At 40.2% G+C, this 26,224-nt stretch overlaps 1 protein-coding gene across 1 annotated transcript in view; it reads left to right on the top strand.

Moving 5' to 3' along the window:
• Positions 1-26,152, top strand: part of neb (nebulin) — a 59,064-nt gene extending 32,912 nt beyond the window's left edge. The window contains exons 88-144 of the mRNA XM_053439981.1: positions 8-112; positions 203-307; positions 421-528; positions 655-768; positions 907-1,104; positions 1,226-1,330; positions 1,439-1,543; positions 1,640-1,747; positions 2,191-2,298; positions 2,410-2,517; positions 2,617-2,721; positions 2,832-2,936; positions 3,025-3,123; positions 3,248-3,352; positions 3,454-3,558; positions 3,679-3,783; positions 3,905-4,009; positions 4,348-4,452; positions 4,619-4,723; positions 4,837-4,941; positions 5,060-5,164; positions 6,109-6,213; positions 7,372-7,473; positions 7,564-7,671; positions 7,757-7,861; positions 7,960-8,064; positions 8,163-8,267; positions 8,384-8,488; positions 8,602-8,712; positions 8,810-8,920; positions 9,075-9,176; positions 9,732-9,836; positions 10,330-10,419; positions 11,846-11,959; positions 12,399-12,503; positions 13,022-13,126; positions 13,357-13,461; positions 14,269-14,379; positions 15,143-15,253; positions 16,014-16,127; positions 16,203-16,307; positions 16,905-17,009; positions 17,369-17,473; positions 17,888-17,980; positions 18,156-18,248; positions 18,701-18,793; positions 19,255-19,347; positions 19,809-19,901; positions 20,763-20,855; positions 21,214-21,306; positions 21,976-22,068; positions 23,088-23,195; positions 23,355-23,541; positions 24,046-24,138; positions 24,798-24,938; positions 25,053-25,156; positions 25,334-26,152. Coding sequence (XP_053295956.1) covers positions 8-112; positions 203-307; positions 421-528; positions 655-768; positions 907-1,104; positions 1,226-1,330; positions 1,439-1,543; positions 1,640-1,747; positions 2,191-2,298; positions 2,410-2,517; positions 2,617-2,721; positions 2,832-2,936; positions 3,025-3,123; positions 3,248-3,352; positions 3,454-3,558; positions 3,679-3,783; positions 3,905-4,009; positions 4,348-4,452; positions 4,619-4,723; positions 4,837-4,941; positions 5,060-5,164; positions 6,109-6,213; positions 7,372-7,473; positions 7,564-7,671; positions 7,757-7,861; positions 7,960-8,064; positions 8,163-8,267; positions 8,384-8,488; positions 8,602-8,712; positions 8,810-8,920; positions 9,075-9,176; positions 9,732-9,836; positions 10,330-10,419; positions 11,846-11,959; positions 12,399-12,503; positions 13,022-13,126; positions 13,357-13,461; positions 14,269-14,379; positions 15,143-15,253; positions 16,014-16,127; positions 16,203-16,307; positions 16,905-17,009; positions 17,369-17,473; positions 17,888-17,980; positions 18,156-18,248; positions 18,701-18,793; positions 19,255-19,347; positions 19,809-19,901; positions 20,763-20,855; positions 21,214-21,306; positions 21,976-22,068; positions 23,088-23,195; positions 23,355-23,541; positions 24,046-24,138; positions 24,798-24,938; positions 25,053-25,156; positions 25,334-25,507 — 6,198 coding nt within the window. The 3' untranslated portion in view covers positions 25,508-26,152. The remainder of the gene's footprint in view (positions 1-7; positions 113-202; positions 308-420; positions 529-654; positions 769-906; positions 1,105-1,225; positions 1,331-1,438; positions 1,544-1,639; positions 1,748-2,190; positions 2,299-2,409; positions 2,518-2,616; positions 2,722-2,831; positions 2,937-3,024; positions 3,124-3,247; positions 3,353-3,453; positions 3,559-3,678; positions 3,784-3,904; positions 4,010-4,347; positions 4,453-4,618; positions 4,724-4,836; positions 4,942-5,059; positions 5,165-6,108; positions 6,214-7,371; positions 7,474-7,563; positions 7,672-7,756; positions 7,862-7,959; positions 8,065-8,162; positions 8,268-8,383; positions 8,489-8,601; positions 8,713-8,809; positions 8,921-9,074; positions 9,177-9,731; positions 9,837-10,329; positions 10,420-11,845; positions 11,960-12,398; positions 12,504-13,021; positions 13,127-13,356; positions 13,462-14,268; positions 14,380-15,142; positions 15,254-16,013; positions 16,128-16,202; positions 16,308-16,904; positions 17,010-17,368; positions 17,474-17,887; positions 17,981-18,155; positions 18,249-18,700; positions 18,794-19,254; positions 19,348-19,808; positions 19,902-20,762; positions 20,856-21,213; positions 21,307-21,975; positions 22,069-23,087; positions 23,196-23,354; positions 23,542-24,045; positions 24,139-24,797; positions 24,939-25,052; positions 25,157-25,333) is intronic.
• The last annotated feature ends 72 nt before the right edge of the window (positions 26,153-26,224 follow it).

The following is a 26,224-nucleotide window of genomic DNA, read 5'->3' as shown; positions in this document are numbered from 1 at the left end:
CTTTTAGCTGAAATACAGAGACGAGGCCAAGAAAGAATTCAACAATTACTCCATTGTAACAGACACCCCAGCTTATGTGACTGCTGTTCTGGGTCACACCTGGGCCAGTGACGTGAGTGAGCTGCACTTTTAAAACACATTATTTCAGTTTGAAATGCCTGCCTTTAGTTGACTGCACTAATTACATAATTGTTGTTGACAGCTCAACTATAGGGAGGCTTATCACAAGGAGAAGCACCTGTACACCACTGTTCTGGATACCTATGACTATGCCAAGTGCCGCAACTTCAAACACTACTTCAGCAGCGTAAGTAAAGATTAACTTACCGTATCTGTCAATGACAGATTGAAAATGTAAGCCTTATCAACAGTTGTTTACATACAATATTATGTTGACAATATTGTGTTTTCTGTCAACAGAAAAACTACACAGCTGCATGGGACAAAATCAAAGACAAGAGCTACAAGATTCCACATGACTCACATGCTTTGCAACATGCCAAAAATCAGAAGGTCGTTCTGAGCAGCGTGAGTTCAAGTTAAATTGTTCTGCCAAAATTTGAGTCCATGTTTTTTAGAAACTGGGATTTTCTTCATTTGGGGGTTTCTCTGTTGAGCGTTAAAAATCAAATCTGATTCATCTTTCCCCTGTAGGTGAAGTACAAGGAGGACTATGAGAAGTTCAAATCCCTCTACAGTCTGCCCAAGTCTCTTTCTGACGATCCTGCTACTGCTCGCTGTGTCAAAGCTGGAAAGCTGGTGTTAGACGTAAGTTGAATTCGATCTTCCATAAATTTATTTTTATGATGAATGCAAAATTTGCTCAGTTATAAAGAAGATGTGTGGATTATTTCCTGCATACCGAAACCCAGAGCTGAAATTGCAATGTGTTGTCCATCTTAATAGCGTCTGTACAGGGAGGACTATGAGAAGAACAAGGCCAAGAACCATATCCCACCAGACATGCTGGAGATCCTGTCTGCCCGCAAGACCCAGTCCACTGTCAGCGGCGTTCACTACCGCAAGTATCTTCACCAGTGGATATGTCTTCCCGACATGCAGGTGTACACCCAAGCACGCAAGGTCAACGAGCAACTCAGCGACGTGAGTAACAGCACTCTTACACACCTTACAAAATTACAACCACATTTTAACCAAAATTTTGCGAGTTATGTTATTTTTGATGGATATAAAGGTCAGCTGTTTCCTTGTTGGCTTTTTCCAGATCTTCTACAAGGATGATCTCAACTGGCTGAGGGGTATCGGCTGCTATGCCTGGGATACACCAGAGATCCTTCGCGTCAAGCATGCTGGTGATCTGCAGAGTGTGGTTAGTCCACTCAACATACTCATTCATCTTTTTATCAGTCAATCTTTTTCCGTTAAGTTTTTATTTAGAGTCCATGCTCATTGAAACGTTCTTTTACTTCTCTTCCAGAACAAGTACAAAGCTAAAGGCGTTGAGGCTTTCAAGGAATACTCAGTGGTGACAGATACACCCGTGTATGAGACGGCCAAGCAGAATGCTCAGAACCTGAGTGATGTAAGTGACAATACATTTTCCAAACGATCTTGACGATATTCAATTTTAAAACAGAAACTAATGACCTCACATCTCTTAAATTTTTCTTCTTTCCAGCTGCACTACCGCTATGACTACAATGCCAATATCAAGGGAACAAACACTGCTCCTGCTGTTACCATGGACACGGAAAGAGCACGTCTGGCAAACTACAACCAGAGTGAAGTAAGTGGAAATCATAATATAGCCCCCAGTTTACCTTTTTATGTTTTACCATCATATATGGACAATGTGTACACTGTTCAAATATTTTCTGTATATATGCAGCACAATGCCAAAACACATGCTACTGTTTATGCTTTAGTGAGCAATGATTTTAGATTTTAGACAGATAACAGGTGTACTTAGCATTCACTTACTTTTCATTTCATTCTGGGAATTTGTGTGGACCTTACAATACAATGCACATATTTCACATGAAGAAATTTGCAGTAAATTAACGTAAAGCACTACTTTAGCTAGCAAATAGGAAGTGAGTTTAACCAATAGATTATTCTTAAAAGGTTTCATCCTTTAGGTTTCCCCTCTGGGGTTTCAGTATGTGTTGTTCTATATATGGTATCTAATGTATTTAAATTCATTCCGTAACACCCCATTGCTTCACTTAGAACCAGTACAAAGAGGCCAACAAGACCTCTATGCCGACTGGTTACACCCTGCCCCATGACACGCCGATCATCAAGCAGGTTAAGCTGAACAGCACCGTAACCAGCAATGTAAGTATTTCACTTTGAAATCATATTGATATTTTTTTCTGGACATAAATTCTATTGATAACGTAGGGCACTGAATGTTCTGATAACATACTCTTGCTTTTATTTCTGTAGGTGAAGTACAAGGAAGCCTATGAGATGATGAAGGCGAAGTCCTACACTCTTAATCCAGAGGGGGTCAACTTTGTCAACGCAAGGAAAGCTCATAGGATCGTCAATGATGTAAGACAACAAACTGTGCTGGTGAAGATTAACACTGCTACCCTATGACACATTAAGTGGATGAAACAAGCTCATACTCTGCCTTCTTCTCTTCCACAGCGTCTGTATCGTGAAGAGTACCAGAAGAAAAAGGACAAGATCCACACAACCTACCACACCCCTGATATCAAACAAGTCAAGATGAACCAACAGAACCTCAGCGAAGTACGGAATCATATTCTCATAATTAATGCTCATCTTTTTATTTATGTAGCTTCATAGTGTTAAATGGTATGTTGTATTTATGCCACATTTTTGTTCACTTCTCATCCTAGCTGTGCTACAGAGAGAAATACTACAACACCCGTGGCCAGCATATCAATTTGGCCATTACACCTCAGCTGATGCACTGCGCCCACGTCAATGAGATCACCAGCGAGGTATGATGAGTAGAGCCCTAGGTTTGACAAAGACATTCACTAAATTAACATGTCAGGAAATGTGTGTTAAATCATTTTGTGCCTCTAGCTGAAATACAAAGAGGATCTGATGTGGCTCAGAGGCGTTGGCTGCTTCTTGTACAACACCCCAGAGATGGTGCACGTCCGCAACATCACCAAATTAAGGGTATGTATCTCCTTTTGAATATCTCATTATATCATTAACCTTATATATTCATCATTATGCTATCATATTGTACATGTTTTTACAGTGGCAACAAGTTATGTGGCCTGTTTTTCATTTCTAAAAGGTGGACTATCCAGTGGATGCCAAGAAGAACCTTGCCAACTTCTCTGTTGTCCTCGAAACTCCCGAGTACAAGCGTGTGAATGAGCTCAAGTCCCACATGAGCAACGTGGGTTGTTTTCCAGAACACATATCATCACTTTAAATTAATAGATTGATATCATCAGGCATTACTAACTAACCTGACTTTTTGGTCTTCTCAATATTCAGCTGATCTACAAAGCCCAGAGCAGGGAGGACATGGCAAAGGTCACCACTCCTTTAGAATCTCTTGACATCAAGAGAGCCAAATGGGCCCAGCAGCTGACCAACAAGGCAAGTTCAGATACTGCATCACAACAAAATGTTTTGTTGTTGATGTTTTTTGTTGTTGAACATAAATTGATGCTCTTTTCCTGAAAATCGAATTATTCCTTTTGTCTGGTTTCTTTGCAGTTCAAGTACACAGATCTGGCCGCTAAGGAGAGAGCTCACTTTACTCAAGAAAGTGAAACTGTAAACATGGGCCATACTAGAAAAATGAAAGTGGTCTGCAGTGATGTAAGTCTTCCTCATACCTCCTCTTCCATGCTGCAAAGCAGTGGGCTATTGTACCTTGAATTATCCATCTGCATTGTAAAACAAATTTCTGATATGAAACATGCATTGTTTCTCCCCTTAGAACAAGTACAAAGAGCAGTATGAGAAGATGAAGTACAGGTACACTGCCATCGCAGACACACCTATGTTGATCCGTGCCAAGAAAGCCTACCTCCAGTCCAGCGATGTGAGTATACATTTAGTATATTTATGATATCATCATTTTTGCTTTTTGAAGTGTAGACTTAAAATAGAAATTGGATGTTAACTGGTCAGAGCAGTTACCAAGAAGCTTAAAATTAAACCTTTATTCTCCATTTGACTAAGTGAGTAAAGAATGTCTTAGTTAATAGTGACCTTTTGCCACCAATAATAATCTAAATTATTGTTTCATACATTGTTGCCCTACAAACTGCTACCCCTAAAAATCTGTACAAAATTGATCAATGACCAATAGGAGGTGATGTTATAAACACAAATGCATTTGTGTTTGATGAATATCTGACTTGTTCTTCCTGTGTTCAGCTTCGCTACAAAGAGACCTTTGAGCTTTCCAAGGGCCACTACCGCACAGTCAAGGACGCTCTGGACATCACCTACCACCGCAGAGTCACTGATGACATCAGTGAGGTCAGCAATTAGAAAGTAGCTGATTGATAATTTGTTATGAATGTCTATGTACCTTAATATTCAGACAACGTTGACAAAAAGTTTTAATATCATTTTGATTTGAGAACTTGCACCTTTCTTACTGTCTATCTCTCTCAATCTCAATCTCTCAATCTCTTTACCTCAGGTTAAATACAGGGAGAAATACATTAACTCTCTGGGGACATGGAAGTCCATCCCCGACCGTCCTGAGTTCTTCTACAGCAAAATTGCCAATGATAACGTCAGCAGCGTAAGTACTGAGCATGCTGTTTAAATATTTACCCGTGGAAGGTAGAAGGGCAAATTATTATATTCTAATGCTGTGCATTTCTAAATGAAATACCTTCTGATATCTTTTTATAGGTCAAGTACAAGGAGGACCTGGAGTGGCTGAAAGGTATTGGCTGCTTCGTGTGGGACACACCTGAACTGCTGCAGGCTGAGAGGAACAAGACCTTGTACAGTGAGGTAAAGAATCTCTAAGTAGATAAAGTGCCACATGAGAAAATACTTCTTTTGTAATCGTACTGTCTGTGTTCTTCTAATGTGCAAAGAGATTTAATGGAGTTTCATTTCTTGGTAACAGAGACTGTACAAAGCCTCCTATGAGAAGAACAAAGGCAACTTCAAGTACAGCAGCGACACACCGTTCTTCGAGGCTGCCAAGAACGCATCAGTTCTCATTAACGATGTGAGTCCTTTCATTCTTTCTATTGAAAATCATTTTCATAGAATAAATGTTATAATTATTTAGTTGTATCACATTTGCTAAAAATAGATGCATTAATCATTGTTGATATTTCTCTGTCTCTGTGCATCTCTATTGGACTCAGCTTGGAGGTAAAAGTGAATTCATAGTGTTATTAGATAATTTCTTGTAATGCTTATGACCTGCACTTATTATGTGTGATAATGTTATCAACTGCTTAAAATGTGTCAATTCTTCTTCATGTCAACTTGTTCTAACCTTCCTTTGTTCCCTGGAGAAGTTTCATCACATGACTGTTCAAGTTGTTCACCGAATGCTTGTCTAACTATCATCTGACTCTCTGAGCAGAGAGCCTACAGAGCTAATTATGAGAAGTCCAGGGGTAGGTTCACCATTACTACAGATGATCCTAGATACCAGCTGGCCAGGGAGAACAGGAAGTTCAGCCAGGTAAACGCCCTGGTCGTGTTGTACAACCGGCCTGCCTCCTCCGCTGCAACCTCCAGACCAATCCAGACCTATGACACTTGTGCATGAGGTTGTCGAGAGATCTGCCTCTGGTGGTCATCGTCGCATGGCTGTGATAATAGGATAAACTTCTCTCCCTTCTCCCTACATGAATCAGTTTCTGCTTGTTCTCTCTATCTTTTCAACCCTCACAGGTTATTGTAAATAGTGGCACTCAAATTACAGCTCCTCCTTCATCTGTGCGATCAGAAAGATGCATCATAACTCATTCAGTTATAATTTAAATTGTAAATCTTGAATCTCTGATGGCACAGAGGAGGACCCAACTGCTCCTTCGTCACACTTGGATCACCGGAATACTTCTCCAGTCCTCCCAGTGTTACTGCTGTTTTTTTTTTTTTAAACCTGTCCTCAACTATGGCATGCTGTGTGTGTGTATGTGTTGTTTGTGTGGACAGGCAAGGTATAAATCCAGAGCAAAGGAACTCCTCAGGGTCGGCTGCACTGAGTTCCATCGCCCTGACATCCTCACAGCCCTTTATCAGTCCACTATGGGCAGTAAGGTAAACAGGCACAGAACAATGGTGATTCTGATCTCTGTCCGAAAACAGGCAGAATCACTGTGTAGATCAAGTTATATTTGATAACTTTGTTCCACTCAGCTGCTTTTAGAAATACATTGTAGAAACATTTTCCCTCCATTCATATCACTTTAATTCTTAAACTTCCACCCTTACTATCTTTCATGCTTTAATCCATCCATCACCTATTCATTTATCTTCATGTTACATTGATTATCAAACTTTAAACTCATATCAATAAAATGTTCTGCAGAAGTTGCTTTATTGCAACAAAAAAAAATCAGTAAATAGCAGCTTTGGCTGATTTGATACAATTTGATAAAATGGATCTATGCCTATTTTATATATGTTTTAATTTTAGCTGTTTGATTAAACCTATGGCTAGATTTTTTTTTTAAACTTTTTATGTAGATAATCCACTAATTTCCACAATTTCTTATCTAAAACTGTTGAGGTTCCAAATTCATTTTACTGTCCTCTCTTGACTAAATCTTATGAATGATATTTGTAGAAGCACCTCTATTCATCAGCCATTCAGTGAGCAGGAGCGTAAGATGATCTGGTCATCATGAGCTACGTGGGCACTGCAGAATTTCATGACTGAATTTTTGGTAACCCGTGTCCTTGTCTGTATGTTCACCTGGATAATAACTCATTTTGTGTTTTTGCATGTTTCATAAAGCATTTTTTTTGTACATAAACATATGCATGGCACTCATCAGATACATTGCTATTATTCAATCAGGTTACATAATACATTGCGTGGAAATAATTACATTTTTTTTAGACTTTTATACTGTCAGAGAACTGTTGAAGAAAATCTTGGCGACTAAATGAGAAACTGTAGGATAACATTTGTTTACACCCCAGCTTTAGTATATAATAAAAGAAAGCAATTATTATAGTGTCCTCATCTGAATTGACTTTAAGGAGGACTTTTGATGCTTATTTCAGCATCTCTTCACAGATTCATTCACCCCCTTTTCTGGCATAGTTTAAGTTTAGTTTATTTACTTTAGCACAAATTATAAGTATAGCCAGTTGTCAAAAAACACATTAATTAAATTATCACAGCAGCAAATTGATTATGAGAGATAATAACTTAATTTGTGTTTCCACGTCCTCCTCCTCCTCCATCAGTGGAGATACAGGGAGCAGTATGAACGTGCCAAGGACAAGTTCACCTCCGTTCTGGAGACACCCGAGTATGAGGCTCACAAACGCAGCAAGAAGATCAGTGATGTAAGTTTTGGTGTTTCTTTTATACCAGAAATATGTCTTCACTTATTTTTCAATTGCAAATCTTATTTTGTTGTGATTATTACTCCTCAGATCATCTACAGGATGGAGTACAACAAGACCAAGGCTAAGGGATACACCTTGCCTTTCGACACTCCACACCAGACGCACATGAAGAAGGTCAAGGAGATCACCAGCAATGTAAGTCCCACTCCAAAAGGTTCCATCCAAAAATATGAAACAGGTTTTTTATGTTTGACGGTGTGTTTTTTCATTCATCTTGCAGCTGAAATATAAAGAGGTGTACGAGAGGAGCAAGGCTCAGATCAACATCGCCCCCGATGCTCATGAGATTCGTGCTGCCCGGGAGGCTTACAAGAACTGCAGCAATGTAAGTGACAGTGTTTGGAAAGTTCTGTTTCTGTTGATTAGAGTAAAGTTAAACTCTGAAAGTAATGATAAAATATGTACTATTGTGTTAATTACTAGCTGGACTACAAGAAAAAGTATGAAGCCACCAAGAACCAATGGATTTGGACAACGGACAGACCTGACTTCCTCAATAATGCCAAGAACTCCATGCAACAGAGTGACGTGAGTTGTTGCTTTTTGTTTATGTGTCCTTCATTTTTTTTCAATTAAACAACGTGCAACAGGGTTTTTCTGAATTTCTCTCATCATTTCACCCACAGGTTGAGTACAAGTATGACAAAGAGATGCTCAAGGGCTGTGTGATCCCTATAGTTGACGACAAGTTAGCCGTCCTGTGCAAGAGAAATAATGAGATGTCCAGTGGTGTAAGTTTCCCTCTTCTTTATCAGCAACTATACAATGAAATGTAATTACTACAAGGCACAGAGAATATTGTTTTCAAATGTTGTAAACTAATAGTGTTTTAATTTCTGCCTAACAGGTGAAATACAAAGAGAAGTATGAGCAGGCGAAGGGCCATTACATGCCTGTCAGCGACACTCCTCAAATCCTGCATGCCAAGTCTGTGCGAAGTCTGGCATCAGAGGTAAAAAAAAAGATCTGTTTTTGAGTAAATCTTTGGCCATTACAATATGACACTTTAGCACCTGTTATTATAGCTACAACAAAACATGTTGAGATCTTTATTTCCTTCCTCAGAGCAAATACAAGAGGGCCAGTAAGAAGGACATGCAGTCAGGCTCGTTTACTACTCTGCCTGAGACTCGTGACACAGCCCACAGCAAGGAGATCAACAAGCTTGTCAGCGGGGTACAACCTTCTCACATGTGTTTCACAGAAATAAGATCATCATAATCCTGAATTATTTTTGTTCTGCCATATTAACACTTCAATTCTCTCTTTTCAGAAACTGTATAAAGCAAAGTATGAGAAGGATAAGGGCAAGTCAGCGTATAACCTCATGATCGTTCCACCCGAAGTCAAGCATGCCATCGACGTGGCCAAGAGTCAGAGCAGTGTGAGTCATCCCCACAATGTTGTCATAAATAACATTTTATAGATTTAATATACAGCTACAATCTATAGGTTGGGATAGTCTCATGTCTCCTTGATGAGCTGATCAGTTTATAGAATAAACTGTATTCTGTCTGCTCTTCTGCTCAATGCCACAGATTGCTTATAAGAAGGCCGCCAAAGCCAACCTCCACTACACATCTGTAGTTGACCGTCCTGACATAAGGAAGGCTACCCAGGCTGCCAAACTCATCAGTGAGGTAAACGTCAAGTAGATGCAGTCAAAGACAGAAATACCATATATATACGCCCTCTTTGTGTCAAACAGACTGACATACTGCGTAAACACATCTCTGTTTTGCAATTCTCAGACTTCACCGGCCAAGTTTTCAGTCCCATTACTAGACAGATGCAGAGTCACCTTTGACTTTCACTTGTGTGATCAATTCACAAAACTGCTTTAAGACATCATAGCCTGAATAAAGGGGGAAATTAACTGTCTGGCCATATATGCAATGTTTTGCAGAAAAAAATATACCAAACATTGGCATTGAATACATCTTTTAATGTGTTTAATTTTAATTACTCCTAAGTGTTGATCTAATATTTGCATATTAAATGCCATCACTGGTCCACAATTTTGAGACCATTTAATGAGAGGAATGGCAGAGAAATGTGTTGCATCTACATGATCCATCAAAACAGAAAAATCAAGAAAACTGTTGATCTTCCACAACTGATGTTTATTGACAAAATGGCACCAAAAACCTTTTAACGACAAAATCTGTGAAGCAAACTGTCCTTGTTTCCATCAGATTGGCTACCGTGACAAGGCCCGTAAGGAGGCAAGCCGTGGTGGTTCCCTGGCCCACCGCCCAGACATCGCTCTGGCCACTGAGGTGTCCAAGTTGAACAGCCAGGTACATCAAACCAAATCTGTCTCTTGAAGCCACGGGCCAGTCACAGAGCTTTCCCACTGGTTCACTACAGTCGTTTTCACATATACAGTATGACAGCTGGAATCTGTCAGTGGAAGCCTTTCAACACCAGCTGCCTCAGTGTCAACGTCAGATCAGCTTCCATGTGCTAATATTTGCATATTAGCGATGTTGTGGTAGATGCTTAACGACAGTTATGTTAGGGGGCTAACGATAGAACTAGCAGCTCTTTCATAACGCTTCCTCTGCCATCATGCATTTATAATCCATGCCTTAATCTGTCACTCCATGAAAGTAGATGTACATGTTTAACTGCTCATGTCATTGTACATGTCCCATCTCCATCTCTACATCTGTCCTCCTCCTTCCTCTTTATATACTTTTCTCTCCTTATTCCTCATTTCTCTCCTCCATTCTCTCCTTCCATAATGTCTTGTTCCATGTTCTCATCCATCCATCTCACTGCGCTTTGTAGGTGGAGGACAAGACCTCCCTCCATGGAGCCGCTTCCTATGATACACCCATGATGCGCCACATTAAGAAAATGAGTTCCGTGACTAGTGATGTAAGGAGGTTCATGCCCTGTAATTAATGGGCTGCTACTATGTGTGTGTGTCTGCTCTCTCGCTCTGCTCCCTTCGTATCATCTCTTCAATGACTGATTGGTTAATTTCTGGTTTTACTGGGGGATTCACTGACCTTTAGATACAAAGCTCAAGGAGATTTTATGAAAAGATTTATCTTGTAAAATGTTCCAAAATAATTTTATTTTTAGTGCAGCTTGGCATCATGTGCAACCTCTGCTTTTTGTTTACCTAACCCACTCTGGCTCTTTACTAAGCATAGGCAAGCATTGCTTTGTTGCGTTAGTTCCACTGGTGCCAATACTGTACACTAATTATTTTTGTTGAAGTTTAACATTTAATAATTTTCCCAATTTTCTCCCGGGTAACTCAGAAATTGGTCTTTCTGAAATGGTGGTTTGTTTGACGTTTAGAATAATTATTATTGTGCCAGATTTTGATGTTTTTTCTTCTAAGATGATATTGAGGGATCTTACCCTGTCTGACTTTATCTCTAAAAGTGGTTGATCTTTCTTTCCAAAGAAGAATCCAGCCCCCACCCTGAAACAACCACAATCATAGTCTTATCTCTTTCATATATACTTCTTTATATATGTAGTCCGTTTTGTGTCTATGTGCCTCACAAAAATGTTATATTAGACTCAGTTCACACTCTACATTAAAATGCATCTTGAGTGGTCGGATCAAAAGTTGGTTTTAAACATAAGAAAATCCACTTAAAATACTTAAAGAACAGAATTGTGATAAAAATTCTGCATCTGAAAAGCAATCAAATCAAATTGGAAAATCCATTCACACATCGTCAGTTGAGACTCACTGAGATGAATTTTAATCTGGTGTGAACTACAGTCCATCTTAGCTGAACTCATGCATAAAGTGCTTACAGATGCACGACTTAAGGTCTGAACAGCCTCTGAGGGCGTCTCCACAGCTGATGGTTTGTTTTCAGCACTGACAATGTAAGGAGACATTATGACAGTGTACCAACACTGTCTAATGCCTTATGTTGTTTGTGATTAGACATAAAGACCAATTTGAAAACTTGGAATAAAGTAAAACAATATGTACGATTTTCTTCTCAAGTCTGGAACAGAAATGCAGATGTGAACATGCCCTTTGAGATGTTCTTGCCCTCTGGGACTGATTATCACCATAATTATAAATAGATTGATGCATGGACAAGTGAATAATTTTTTTACAAGATACAAACCTTGACTGCAGTTTTTCATTTTTCTTGTATAACAAGGGATACAATTGAAGTTGAGGGTTAATATTAAAAATAGTTTGCACTGCTTTTACAAAAAGAGAATCTATACAATATAAGTATAGTTATTTAAATCTTCCGATGATTTAGGTCTCCCTGAAAGCAATCAGCTGTATTAACACATGTATATCCCGTCCTATTAGTTGAAGTACAAGGAGAAGTTTGAAAAGGAGATGAAGGGAAGGAAACAGCAGTATGACCTGAAGGACAGTAAGATTTACCAGACTCTGAAGGATGCCAGTCTGCTGGCCAGTGAGGTAGGTTTTCTCCTGAGCTGCATCATTCCATCCATCCATTACTAGAATCTCCCATACCACTATATCCTTTTTTTAGGATGCAAGAATTGATATCCACACTGATAAACCACTTCATTCACAATCTCACCAAATACATATATGAAAGTGATCTACTGTAAAAATATACATCAATCAATCTTTATTTGTATAGAGCCTTTCATACAGGTTAGTGGTTCACAAATGACTTAGGAGCCAAGAAACAAGGAAACTAATCAAATACTGTATCCAAAAGCTTTAATGACAAATACATCAATAGGTGAAATAAAAAGAATAAAAAGTGATCAAGAGGTGATAAAATCAAATAATAGTATTAACAAACAGGTCAAGTTGAACAAAATTTCCAACATAGAATTACAGTATCATCCATTATTTTTCCATGTGTTGTGATCATTGTCCACAGGTGAAGTACAAGGGCGACCTGAAGAAGCTCCACAAGCCTGTGACTGACATGGCTGAGTCTCTGTCCATGCAGCACAACCTGAGCACCAGCAAACTGTCCAGCACCGTAAGGCAGCGTCGCCCTCTAACCATCTCACACTGTCACTCAGGAATCTGCTGGGAGTCTGTTCACGTTCACTGAAATGTGTCTGAACTCACCTCGACATCATTAACACTTTCACATGCTCATTGACCATCTCATGCACTAGAGCTCCATCATCCACACCGACGCTATTCTGTGACCTCATCTGGTAGTGATCCTTAACCACCCCTCTCACCCTTGACCTTTGACCCTCCCATACTTTCTCCATCGATTACCTCTGCTATTTCACATTTTCAGCTTCATTTTTCCCTTAAGTACATTTTTTCCCTCTTTAGTTTATTAATTATCACTTAACCAAAAATGTAACCTTCTCCATAAATTGAATTCTATTTTTAACCACCATTTTAAATTTTCCACTCATTATTTTGTGAGAATATATTTTTGACATTGCTAAGATGTGAGTAAACTTTCAGACAGACGCTCGTTCTCTTGTTTGCTGTACTGAGCTGTTCTGTCCTACTTGAATGGGAATTCCCCCATAGTACTGCTACAAGAAGAAATTTGAGGAGAGTAAGGGTCACTACCATATGATTGCTGACACACCAGAACAGCTTCATCACAAGGAGGCTTCTGAACTTCAGAGCAACGTAAGTGGTGCCATGTCTGGCGTCCAATAAACACTGCACCTTCCCCAATAACACAGCTGTGAGTTTCAACTCTCGCTTTCTTCACTCTGACAAAAATGTATGCAGACTTGATGCTGCCGATAGATTACACAACTCAAACATCTTCCAAATTGTCTGTTAATTTCTAAATGAAATAATGTACCTGTGTAACATCTTTCAAACTGTCTGTTGACATTACATCTGTGCTGCAGGTGAAATATAAGGAGAAGTATGAGAAGGAGAGGGGTAAGCCCATGCTGGACTTTGAGACACCCACATATGTGACGGCTAAGGAGTCCCAGCACATGCAGAGCCAGGTAAACACCCAGTCTCTCACGTCTGAGCTTCAAGTAACCACAAATGCAGTTTACTTTCTATTTCAGGCCTCTCTCCAATACAATTAACTCTTATTGTACTACCTCTTTTGAAGTACATCTTTTTGGATGTCAAGCTGTGGTTTATATTAGGCTCACAGAATGGTTCAGAAGTTTGGAAATACAATTACAATGCTTTTCATGCCGTTCATGAAAGCCACTTAATCGCTTGGACACAGAGCCCAACATAATGAAACACCAGGTGTAGCTGCAGGGGGCGCTGTTGCTCAGTAGATGTTACATAGTGGCTTTAACATTGTGTGCTTAAGAAACTGTAAGAAGGTGTAAAATGCCTTGCCCAATGCCTTGCACATTGCTGTTCTCTAATACTGTATATATCAGAATAATACATGTGATATAATTTATATTCAATTTACTTAATATCAAAATTTCCAATAAATTAATATTTCTCTCATTTAAAGTATGACACATGTAAAGTCATTGTTTCTCGCAGCACCTGAACAAATTTCTAAGTAGCCTAGATTGTAGATATTTTAATTATAGACCTGCAATACATCTGATTGGATTGTCATTACTCCAGTGTTAAACTCCAGACTCCCAACATCAGAGTTCCTACAATGACACACAGACACACTAATACTGACATCAGAGACTGCAGATGCAGGCATCTGTGTCACTTTATGCAGAAAGGTGTAAACCAGGAGGAGGTATCTGCATTGTCAACCGGCCCTGCTTGCATGTGCTCACCTGAGCTCTGTCTGTCCTATGTCTCATGTCTGCGGCCGATAGAAAGACTATAGGAAGGACTTTGAGGAGCACATGAGGGGCAAGAACCTCTCAGGCTTGGAGGTCACCCCTGCCATGATACATGTCAGACATGCCACCAAAATAGCCAGTGAGGTAACTAAAGGATAATTTATACCTGATGACTTCCCCTTTTTACCTCAGCCATCCTTTATAATAACACTAAGACTACATTACAGCCATGATCCCTCTTTTTGTTTCTATACACTACTTTCCTTTATTACCAAGAGTGTTTCCTTCCCTCATGTAGGTTGACCCATACAGTTCAGTTTTAATTCTTCCGCATGATTCCCTTCAAAACTCTAAACAGTTAATGAAACATCCATCTCCCTTGTCCCTATCCATTGTGTGACTTTTTAGAAATTAGTTTAATATTTCCGTTTATAATCATATCCACTGACATGTTGGATTCCTTCTTTCACCCTTCATGTAGCAGTTGTCTTGAAAAACCTTTCAGTTAAAAGTCTGCATGTATGCATGTTATGACTTGAATGACTCTGCAATGTTTTTATGGTGAAGTGCTGACTTGGAATTGTTATTTTGTGTTTTTATTTCCATGTTACATTTGGCAAAATATGATTATTTTTGTCTGTTATAAAGTTTTTTGCCAAAGTCACCAATGTCGCCACTTTATAAAATAATAAGACAAAAATTTATAAAAAAGATCTTAACTCTTAGTCTATCAATGCTTAGTTTCTTTTCTCAGTGGAGACTTGGTGGCTTTGAGCTGAAAGGGCAAAGCTCTGGCACTTTGCCCTTTCAGCTCAAAGCCACCCCTGTACTGTCTGTACGTGTGCCTTGGCCTGGCCTGCCTGTTTGCCCCTCTCTGCAGTACTTCTGCTCTTCTTCCGTCCTGTAGAAAGAATACAGGAGGGATCTAGAAGAGGGTGTGAAGGGTAAAGGTCTAATTGCACTGGAGGAAACTCCGGAGCGTTTGCGTGCAAGGAATGCAACTCATATCCTGAGTGAGGTATGACTGCCTGAGAGGCAGGTGGCATCACGCTACCAGCCAAGTGACTTCCAACAATTCTGCCATTGGTGCATCATCTGCTGAATCCTCTCCCCCCTTAACTAAGCTTCATCATCCCACTAAAAACTGCTGGGTTTGACTCTTTGTCCCTGCTTCGTGACATCACTAACTCTCACGTTTTACTCATTACTTTGCACCTGGTGAATCATTCACAAACCAACCTCAAATATACTCACAGCATATCTTATTTTATTTTTAAAATACCTAATGATTTTTTCTATTTTCCAATTAGTTGACTTTTAACTTATGTCGATAGGCACCTATAAAAGGTGTATACAAAATAAATTTTTTAGATGTCGTATACATTTTTTATAATAATAAATAACGGTTTGAGGTATATTATTGGTATGTATGTTTTCAACAAACAGTTAAGATATTTAATATATAAACTTGAATAATAGAAATCACAAAAAAAGAGGTTTGTTGATAATAACTAACCGTGCTTTAACAAACTCTCCTTAACCACTGCTATTTAATTTTTTCAGTTTTGATTGGAGCTTCAGACACATCCTGCTGTCCATTCACTTTATTTGTTCCTTTTCCTTTTAAAATCCTAATTTCTTCTGACTTTCTTTATTTACCATTTCCCCAGGCCTCATGGTTTTGCAGCCCTCCCTCATCATTCTAATCTGCCAGTTGTGTCTGATTTAACTGAGTACAGTGCTTTTAAGTAACGCTCTGTCCCCCGCAACATCAACAGAGAGAGTACAAGAAGTCACTGGAGCTGGAGATTAAAGGCAAGGGAATGATGGCTTTGGCTACGGACACCCCAGACTTCATGAGGGCCAGAAATGCAACTGACATCCTCAGCCAGGTCTGAATCATTGTCAGTAGTTTTTATATTAATGTAAAAAAAATGGTGTTGATTGACTTTTATACTGTTCTGTAGACTAAGTACAAGCACACTGCTGAGATGGACAGGGCCAGCTTCACATCCGTCATCGACACCCCTGACATCATCCATGCTCAGCAGATGAAGACCATGGTCAGCCAGGTAGATTACTGAACTGGACCAATGCCCACACTCAAAGATTAAAAAAACGAATTGTTTACCCCTGTATCGGGATCATAGACCTTGAAAGAAAGATGGACGACGCATCTCGACTTCCTCCCGTTGTACAAAAATAAAGCCAAAATATGCTGGATATGAATCCTGACATATTTGTGTCATTATACACCAGGGTCTTTGCAGTAGTGATTGTTGTGTTGCGCTGAGGTGTCGAGGTCCTGTAGATACATATCTGGACCAATTGCAAGTCTGTCTCGCGAGCTGTCAATCATGACTAATTAAACCAAGACTTACTGGTAAAAATGAATTAAAACAAATGTTAGTGTGAAGGTTAAGAAAAAGTTTTTTTTTTGGACCATGTCCTTTCCACTAACGTGGAGGAGGCAGGGTTCATGACATATACTGCAGCCAGCCACCAGGGGGCGATCAAGATTCCTTGACTTCACTTTAGGGGAGCTATAATGTCGTCCATCTTTATTCAGTCGGATTTTAACACATTCAAAACCACGCTAACAGAAAAATCTTTAAACAGCTGTCTCTATTTTAACTGAGATTCTTGCCGATGATATTTCTGTCCAACAGAAAAAGTACAGAGAGGATGCTGAGAAGACCATGTCTCACTATGTGCCCGTCCTGGACACTCCGGAGATGCTGAGAGTTCGTGAGAACCAGAAGAACTTCAGCACCGTAAGTAATACTTGTAAATGATGAACTCTCCCGGGGGCACCATGTCTTCCACCGCCGAGGTCTTACAGTTTGACGTCAGAGGTTCCTCCAGTGTCTGTGTATGTCTCCATGTCCTCTGTAAAGTATTATCTTCAATACTTTAAACCTGTGTACTGTTAGTTGAATGTGTTTTGTACGTTTAATTCATTCAGTCCAGTTAAGTGTTTTGTGTCAGTATTTGTCCTCAAAGCAGAAGAGTTACACGTGTTTTGCTCATTAGAAACAGTAGTCATTTTTTTCTTCTGTCCTCTATGTTGTAGTTTTACATCATTGTGTCATTGTGATACATTTTAACTGCCCTTTTGTTTTTCTCCCTGTAGCTTCTATACCAGAATGACGTTAAAAACAATAAGGGCAAAGTGTCTTCTGTAAAGGACACTCCCGAAATGCTCCGTGTTAAAGAGAATACAAAGAATTTCAGCTCGGTATCTACTTCATAATTTCGTTTTTCTTAACATATTCTAATACTTTTTTTACACTTATAATTACTTTGTTTTTTTTACTTTCCTTCCTCATTTTTTTTAACAAACCCCTGATATGCAGCCCTTATTTCTTCGGACTTTAACCTTTAAATATGCCTCATTTTAATTCCAGCCACTAACCCATGACAGTTTGTTCTATAGTTGTTAGTGCAGAGCTTGTGTGGTGTTAAATTCTTTGTTCACTGTACCATGTTGGGTTCATGTCCAGAAAGGTGTTTGTTTAAATGTTGTTTTATATGTTTGTATTGTTTTATGTGAAAGAAAATGTCTCAGTTTTGAAGCTTGATTCAGCACCAAGTCGTCATTATGCAAGAGTTAAACCATCGGTGGTTGCTTTTATTCCTCGTGCACATAAAGATTCAGTACAGAGAGGATCTGGGAGGAGGAACAGCTTTACCCGAGACCCCTGAGATGGAGCGGGTTAAACGCAACCAGCGCAACATTAGCACGGTACTCCACAGAGTGACCCTGCCCATCTTCATCTCCCATTCCCTACTTCATCATCTTGATCATCATCTATTTTGAAAACAGATTCATAGAAGACACACTGCTTTATTTATATGTTGGTGTTAAGAGGCAATGTCTGTGTCTTACTCTGTCCCTTTGTAATGTGTACAATGGGCAGATTCAGTACAAGGATTCTATCGGTCAAGGCACAGCCATCCCAGATCTCCCCGAGGTGCAGCGGGTCAGAGAGACCCAAAAGAATATCAGCTTGGTAGAGACAGACCTGCATTGACCAATACTTTTTATCTCCTTACAATCATTCCCTCTGACTTGTCCAAACTTTTTCCTTTTTTCCTTTTGCCACCGTGTTCTCCCTCCTCCATCCTAACTAAGTTTCATAAACTTTTAACCATTCTGGTTTGATGACTTGATATTTTTCAATGAGTCTGTAGGATTATTCTGCCTCATGATAATACACTGGATTATCACCTTTTTAATATCACATATATATATTTCCCAACTTTATCTATTCACAACATCCCGACCACCATCTACCAACATAATATAGGAGTAATAACTTTTTTTTCTATTCTATTCTATTTATATTCAAGTGTTCACTGTTGTTTAGAATGAATGGGTTAGGGTTAGTCTGTAGTTATGTCTGTAGTATGTGTGCTTTTTGTTTGTCCCTGTCTTACTCTGTTTAACTTTTACACTGGGCAGATACAGTACAAGGATTCCCCTGGTCAAGGCACGGCCATACCAGATCTCCCTGAGATGAAGCGGGTCAGAGAAACCCAGAAGAATATCAGCTCGGTAGAAACCGACCTGCACTGACCCTTATTTCATCCCCTGATAATCAATCCCACAAAACGCCGTCTGACCTCTTCTCTAAATGTCTACCAAACCTGACTATTTGGAGGTTTTAGTAGTTGTTCCCTCCTCCATCCTAACTAAGTTTCATAAACTTTTAACCATTCTGGTTTGATGACTTGATATTTTTCAGTGAGTCTGTAGGAATATTCTGCCTCATGATAATACATGGCATTTAAACCCTTAATGAGGTATCATCTTTTTAATATCACATATATATATTTCCCAACTTTATCCATTCACAACATCCCCGACCACCATCTACCAACATAGGAGTAATAACTTTTTTTTCTATTTATTCAAGTGTTCACTGTTGTTTAGAATGAATGGACGTGTCTGTAGTATGTGTGCTTTTTGTTTGTCCCTGTCTTACTCTGTACCTGTTTAACTTTTACACTGGGCAGATACAGTACAAGGATTCCCCTGGTCAAGGCACGGCCATACCAGATCTCCCTGAGATGAAGCGGGTCAGAGAAACCCAGAAGAATATCAGCTCGGTAGAAACTGACCTGCACTGACCCTTATTTCATCCCCTGATAATCAATCCCACAAAACGCCGTCTGACCTCTTCTCTAAATGTCTACCAAACCTGACTATTTGGAGGTTTTAGTAGTTGTTCCCTCCTCCATCCTAACTAAGTTTCATAAACTTTTAACCATTCTGGTTTGATGACTTGATATTTTTCAGTGAGTCTGTAGGAATATTCTGCCTCATGATAATACATGGCATTTAAACCCTTAATGAGGTATCATCTTTTTAATATCACATATATATATTTCCCAACTTTATCCATTCACAACATCCCCGACCACCATCTACCAACATAGGAGTAATAACTTTTTTTTCTATTTATTCAAGTGTTCACTGTTGTTTAGAATGAATGGACGTGTCTGTAGTATGTGTGCTTTTTGTTTGTCCCTGTCTTACTCTGTACCTGTTTAACTTTTACACTGGGCAGATACAGTACAAGGATTCCCCTGGTCAAGGCACGGCCATACCAGATCTCCCTGAGATGAAGCGGGTCAGAGAAACCCAGAAGAATATCAGCTCGGTAGAAACTGACCTGCACTGACCCTTATTTTATCCCCTGATAATCAATCCCACAAAACGCCGTCTGACCTCTTCTCTAAATGTCTTCCAAACCTGACTATTTGGAGGTTTTAGTAGTTGTTCCCTCCTCCATCCTAACTAAGTTTCATAAACTTTTAACCATTCTGGTTTGATGACTTGATATTTTTCAGTGAGTCTGTAGGAATATTCTGCCTCATGATAATACATGGCATTTAAACCCTTAATGAGGTATCATCTTTTTAATATCACATATATATATTTCCCAACTTTATCCATTCACAACATTCCCGACCACCATCTACCAACATAGGAGTAATAACTTTTTTTTCTATTTATTCAAGTGTTCACTGTTGTTTAGAATGAATGGACGTGTCTGTAGTATGTGTGCTTTTTGTTTGTCCCTGTCTTACTCTGTACCTGTTTAACTTTTACACTGGGCAGATACAGTACAAGGATTCCCCTGGTCAAGGCACGGCCATACCAGATCTCCCTGAGATGAAGCGGGTCAGAGAAACCCAGAAGAATATCAGCTCGGTAGAAACCGACCTGCACTGACCCTTATTTCATCCCCTGATAATCAATCCCACAAAACGCCGTCTGACCTCTTCTCTAAATGTCTTCCAAACCTGACTATTTTGTGCTTTTAGTAGTTATTCCCTCCTCCATCCTAACTGTAGTTCCATAAATCCCATTTTCCCCCCATCCTTAGTTTTCCTCTATTAGTTCCCTGGATTTCTTTGACTTAATCGTTTTTTTCCTTCCCTCCTAAACAGAAAACTAATCAGAGTTTGAGTGTGTCGCCGCCGTAATTGACGTCTGTTTTGCTCATTCTCGTTCAAAGCTTCAGTACAAGGAAGGAGTGGGACAAGGCACGTCAGTATCTGAGACCCCAGAGATGGAGAGAGTCAAACGCAATCAGCAAAATATTAGCACGGTACTCCACAGAGTGACCTCACCCTTTTCTGCCACCTCCCTCAAACATATTGTCGTAACATTTCTCCCGAGCCTTCACCTGCTGTTTAAAATGTCTGAGCTGTTATAACTCCAATGAGCCGTGTAGGGTCACATAGACTATGTCTCTAACATAACCTGCTTCTTTATTTCTTAGGAGGAAAAAAAGCGTGTGTATAATTCCATGTTTTACGTCTGCAGTGATTTGTTTGTTTGTTTGTTTTGTTTGTGCTGTGTCTCCTTCTATCATCCTGTCTGTAACTGTCTCAGATTGACCTGATCTTTGTTCTTTTTTTTCCCTCCACTTTCTCTGCATGAAACCCAAACTGCCTGCTGGGTAGATCAAATACAAGGACTCTTTGGGTCGAGGCACAGCTATATCGGACCTCCCTGAGGTGCAGCGGGTCAAACAGACCCAGAAGCACATCAGCTCGGTAGTGGAACCAAACCAAACCAACGTGTGCTTTTAACTGTTGAGAGTGGTGCCCATCAATAATAAGCTACCTCCCCTCATCTCATGCTCCCATCACCTCCTGCTCATCCATCTCCAACCAATCAAAACCAACTGCGCTTTCTTGAGCTCCGGCCCTTCCATCATCACCATTCTGACCCCAATGCAGCCCTAATTCCATCAGTGCATTTCTTCTTTTTTTTCCTTTTCTCCTTTTATTCTTTCAAATCTTCCACCATCAACCCCCTCAAGCTGCGTGACACCCTCCTTTTTTCTCTAACCCACAGCCCAGCTTTCTTCACATTAAAGCCCATGCGTGTTGCAAAATTAATTTCCCCTAGGAGCTAAATCTCTGAGGTGTAAAAAGTGTGTTAATCTCAACGTCTGTGGCCACAACAGATCCTGGCTGTTCGACCGGAGTGACCAGGATGCATCACTCTATAGGACCAATTTCACAGACTCTTCTTAAAAAATATTCCTAAAGCAAAAAGTGTGACACCTAACAAGTTAAAGGCCTTTCCCCTCTGAGATTATTTAATCTCTTTTTCTCTGTATGTCCTCTGTAAGAGTATGTCTATGAAACCAGTCCTATAGGTGTGTGTGTGTGTCCTCTATGTATGGTTCAGTGTCTGACTGTGCTTCTGTCCTGTAGGTGTTGTATAAAGACAGTTCCGCCAAGGGAACTCCTGTGGTGTCCACTCCAGAGATGGAGCGAGTCAAAAGGAACCAAGAAAACATTAGCTCGGTACTTACAGAACCACTTCAAGAACATGTTCTACTCCAGAAATGTTCAGATAACCCTTTTCTAACCAACTTGTCCCCTGGCTCTAAATAATCATATTAATTCTCCCCTACTGCGCTCTCTCTTAATCCTAGAACACTAGTAACACCATCACTAATGTCGGGTACATTTTAACCAATATAATTTACCCGATAAAAAATACTTCTAATCAAAATATACTAATGTACAACAATACATGTCAATTTGAAGTACCCTTCTTTAATTTCCCCCTAAACAACATATCATAAAACGGAAAAAAGGGTATCATGGGGGGACCCTATAAAAAGGCTCTAAAATTTGTGAAAAATTAGGGAGTCGTTAAAGAAATATTCCTAAAAATATAAATAATAGAGCTGGGAACTTGTTCTTCGGTCCAGCCGTTCCTGGGACATGTCCGATGAAGGCACAGTCTCCCTGCATCATTTACAACTTATATTATATTCAACAAATATTCTCCCCTCTATCACTAACGTCGGGTATAAATCACCCTAACACGTAAGGGATGGGAGCAGGGTAACTAGCCAACCTTCTATGACGTCACGGAGAGCAGACTGAAGCTACCCAAGGACCCACGCCACACAGACATCAGCAACACAATGACAATTCCATGAACACACTCGCTCGGGTAAAAAACACCCGACGTTAGTGTTCTAGGGTTAAATGTCTTTAATAGCAAGCTGTGGTGTGTCTGTGCACATCATCACCTCTAACCTCTCCTGTTGTTCAAACTACTCATCTTGTTCCCATGTCGTCCTCCCACTGAAGACTGGGATGTAATCTTGTTATGTTACTACTCTCACCTCTTAATGAAAACATCCCTCCTAATTCATTTGTCTGACATCCCAGTAATGCCCTGGCAGCTCTGTGTTTGTGTCCTATTTACTGCCAAGCTCTTTGTGCTGTGGATGCCAATGGCTGCTTATGATGAACTTAGCTTTAAATCATTACACTCAACTCACTGTGTGTCCTTTGTCCTCCACCAGGTGCTGTACTCCGACAGCTTCCGGAAGCAGGTCCAGGGCAAGGCCGCCTTCGTTCTGGACACACCTGAGATGAGGCGCGTCAGGGAGACCCAGCGCAATATCTCTGGAGTAAGATTTCCTGGATGTTTGTCTGAGGATTAGAAACTGGTCTCAAATATCGATTTTTACTGTTTAAAAAAAAGCCTCAGTGAGATTATTTGTATTTGTACAATGTGCTAAACTGGTGCAAACAAGTTGTAGAGTAAACATGTGATTTGTGTGGTTCAGGTGAGGTACCACGAGGACTTTGAGAAAAGCAAGGGCAGCTTCACTGCCACCACCTCCGACCCGGTGCTGGAACGCGCGAAGAAGAACACTCAGGAGTTCAGCGACATCAACTACCGCGGCATCCAGAGGCGCGTGGTGGAGATGGAGAGGAGACGCGCCATCGAGCACGACCAGGAGACCATCACCGGTAACACAGTCCTCTCTGTCATCAGATTCTAGTTCTAGTTTAGAAATACAGCCACGGGAAATTCCAAAACGCCCCATTGACAGGTTTTGACTCATAAAAAAAGAAATATTGACTAGGTGTTATATTTATAATTCACTAGGGTTGCAAAATTCCGGGAATATTCAAAGTTGGAAACTTTCCATGGGAATATAAGGGAATTAACTGGAATAAACTGAACATTTTTTGGGTAATTTATACTAACTGTATTTACCTTTAATATACAGACATAAATATAAACGTTTTGTTTTGTCATAGGCTGATTTGAGCCCTGAGGAAACTTTGGGCACTAGACTATATGCTTCTGCATCTTTGTGTCGTTCTTAACATAGGTCTTGCACAGTATTTGCAAATGCACACAGCCTTTCCTTCTACTTTGGCTGGGGTGACATGTCTCCACACAGAGTGAGACTGGTTCCTGAGTCAGTATTTGTTTGTCTGATGCAGTAACTGACTCTGTACCTTCAGATCTGCGCGTGTGGCGCACGAACCCCGGCTCTGTGTTTGACTACGACCCTGCTGAAGACAACATCCAGTCCAGGAGTCTGCACATGATGACAGGTGAGAGGAGAAACTCTCAATTAAGTAGAAATGATTTAAGGAATGTTTCAGATTAATAAGTGATTTAGTTCATTCTCATGCAATATGCAAATGTGATGGTAAATTCTTTGAGGGATTAAAAGATGTTTCGTTTTTTGCGCAAAGCTGCAATTCAACCTTCATGTGATAGCTGATTATGGAACGGCCCATTATACTCTTACATAATATGTAAATAGATATGAATACATTGTTGAATTCATTATTAGTTTTTAAATGACCTTTTCATGGTCCAGAATATTGGGAACATTTTGTGTAAGTGCTGATTGACTGAGCAGTTGAGTTGTTGCTAAAATCATTAGGAACGATGGTGTATGAATAATATATTTTCTGTAGCTTTCATAACAATCTGACAATTATTTGTGGAATCATCTTTGTCTGAGTCAAAGTGGTGTGTGTACACACTGATGATGCTGATCCAGATGTTTAGTGCAGGGAGCTTTTGAAAATGCTTCCAGTTTCCCATGTTTACACGCGTTCCCAATCAGAGCTGGAAGAACAAGGATAACCTCCATCTGAATAAAATGTCCAATTCAACAGATGTGTAGCAGCTGGGACTAGAATTATGTAAATGCTGCATTGGATCATGTGACTGTACTGAGCGTCTGACCCTGTTCTGACAGTGCAAGCTCAGCGGCGCAGCAAGGAACACTCCCGCTCCACCAGCGCTCTGAGCGGCGTGGGCGACGAGAAGTCGGAGGTGTCCCAGGACGCCGACCACCACATGTCCCTCTACAGCAACGGCTTCATGGCCTCCTCTATCGGTAACCAATCAATGCAAATAACAGTTTACACAATAATGTGTGTCTTTGCTTTGTCGTGAGTATTCAAAATCAAATACTGACGAGACTGTGACTGATCTGTTTTTCCTCCTGCAGGCTACCAGCAAGCTAAGACTGTGGAGCTGCAGCAGAGGTCCTCATCAGTGGCCACCCAGCAGACCACCGTGTCCTCCGTCCCCTCCCACCCCTCCACCACCGGCGTTAGTAGCACTTATTCACATTACACACACACAGACACACACACACGATCATGTAGGGATATGAGTGACAGAATAGGGTGGGAATATGGAATGTGTTAACATTTACAAATTTATATATAAAATCACCAACCCTATCCTTTAAACACTCTGACTCTCATCCACCTTCCTCCTCTGCAGAAAACCGTGCGTGCCATCTACGACTACGTTGCAGCCGACAGCGATGAGGTCTCCTTCAAGGACAGCGATGTCATCGTCAACGTGCAGTCCATTGACGAGGGCTGGATGTACGGCACCGTGCAGCGCACCGGCAAGACCGGCATGCTGCCCGCCAACTACGTGGAAGCAGTTTAAAGACGAAGAATTCAAGGAGACGCATCCACGGGGCAAACTGAGTGGTCACAACTGAGGCTTAGTGCAATTTGTATCTTTTAGTTTTAGACCTGTACCTGAACTGTGTTGTAACTGGTGTTTGTAAGTCTGTTATCATTCATATGCTGCTGCCCCCGTTGCCTGTGGATGTGACACAAACATTTAAATACTTCTGATTATACATACCATGCCTACTATGAATGTCAGACTATTTTAGATTGTTGACCTCCTCTAAGACACTTTCTTGGAAAAGCAAGAGACCCGAACATACGTCCCGGCCCTTTATTTTGTAAATTAAAAAAAAAAAAAAATGAATATATTAAAAACACTTTGTCCGAGTTTGTCCTCAAAAAGAAAAAACAATGGGCTCTAGTAGTTCTAGTTTTAATGGAAGTTCTCTGGAGAGAAAAACGAAATGATAAGACTAACGAAACAAACAAGGAGTCAGTTAACATTGACCTCCTCCATGATGAAACCACTCCTGAAGAGTTGCATAAGACGGGCCTCAGTCTTCCCTCCTCTACACTGACGGCTGGTCAATAGTAGAACGTGTGTTGTTTTCCTCCGATGATTTAGGTCCTCTACCTCTATAATCTGTAGCGAATAAAGCACACAAGCTCCTGCAGCTCTCCGCCTCCTTTTCATTCTTTCCTTAGTGCATGTTTAATGTTAACTGTGGATATTTCAATGAATGAGTTT

Source organism: Pleuronectes platessa, chromosome 14, assembly GCF_947347685.1.
Source record: "Pleuronectes platessa chromosome 14, fPlePla1.1, whole genome shotgun sequence".
In the NCBI taxonomy this organism is placed as follows: Eukaryota; Metazoa; Chordata; class Actinopteri; order Pleuronectiformes; family Pleuronectidae; genus Pleuronectes; species Pleuronectes platessa.
The sequence above is the reverse complement of the archived record's forward strand: the minus strand, read 5'-3'. Positions and strand labels throughout refer to the sequence as shown.